Source organism: Condylura cristata, unplaced genomic scaffold, assembly GCF_000260355.1.
Source record: "Condylura cristata isolate star-nosed mole 26May11 unplaced genomic scaffold, ConCri1.0 scaffold00009, whole genome shotgun sequence".
Taxonomy (NCBI): domain Eukaryota; kingdom Metazoa; phylum Chordata; class Mammalia; order Eulipotyphla; family Talpidae; genus Condylura; species Condylura cristata.
The window spans coordinates 673,797-674,656 of record NW_004567110.1 but is presented as its reverse complement, the minus strand read 5'-3'; the positions used below and the strand labels follow the sequence as shown (position 1 = coordinate 674,656).

Sequence of the window (860 nt, the reverse complement as noted above, 5' to 3'; positions counted from 1 at the left end):
AGCCATCTGCGGCAAGGCACGGGGTGGACCGGAGTGGCCCCCGTGGGCCGTGGCCCCGCTTCTGTTCTGGAGGAGCCCGGCCCAGCCCGTTTCTCGGGTGCGGGCCGTGGCCTGAGCTGTGGACACTGCTCTGCAGGGCGACACTTCCAGGCCTGTGGGAGCCGCAGGGCGCCATGGGGGGGCGCCGGCGAAGGCGGTGAGGGCCGGGAGCCCGCCACGCTGAGGTCTGTGGGTGCCGCTGTGCACGTGGCCACAGGGGCCAGGCGGCTCCACCCGGAACCCAGAGACACCGGCGGCTTGGGGGGGTTCGGGAAGCCGCAGGGGGAGCTGGAATTGCCCTCTGGGCCGGCCCCCAGGCTGCCGGCCCCGACTGCAGACACCAGGCCCAAGGAAGAGGCTTCTGGAAGGGACAGCGTCCGCCAGCTGGCCTTGGGCTGGGGCGTCCCCCCTGGGGGCGGCTGAGGAGGGCACACCAGCCCCCGGGCAGGTGGGGAAGATGGGCTTGAGGAGGTAGGTGGCGAAGACCTGGGCCACGATGTACTGCGAGGAGGGCCGGATGATGAGCAGCTCGATCCAGAGCTTGAGGAAGGCGGGCAGCGAGCCGTAGACCTCCAGCATGTAGGCGTAGTCGCCGCCGGACTTGGAGATGGTGGTGCCCAGCTCGGCGTAGCAGAGCGCGCCCACGATGGAGAACACGCCGCACACGGCCCACACGACCAGCGCCAGCCCCGGCGAGCCCGCCTCCTTGAGCACGCCGGTGGGCGTCACGAAGATGCCCGAGCCGATGATGGTGCCCACGATGATGGCCACGCCGTTGAGCAGCGTGATGTTGCGCTGCAGAGCGACGCCCTCGCCGCCCG

At 71.3% G+C, this 860-nt stretch overlaps 1 protein-coding gene across 1 annotated transcript in view; it reads right to left on the bottom strand.

The window, feature by feature from the left end:
* SLC7A5 (solute carrier family 7 (amino acid transporter light chain, L system), member 5) overlaps nt 1-858 on the bottom strand; it is a gene marked incomplete at its 5' end in the record, with an annotated part of 15,086 nt that extends 14,228 nt beyond the window's left edge. The window contains one exon of the mRNA XM_012722859.1: nt 450-858. Coding sequence (XP_012578313.1) covers nt 450-858 — 409 coding nt within the window. The remainder of the gene's footprint in view (nt 1-449) is intronic.
* Nucleotides 859-860: the final 2 nt, after the last annotated feature.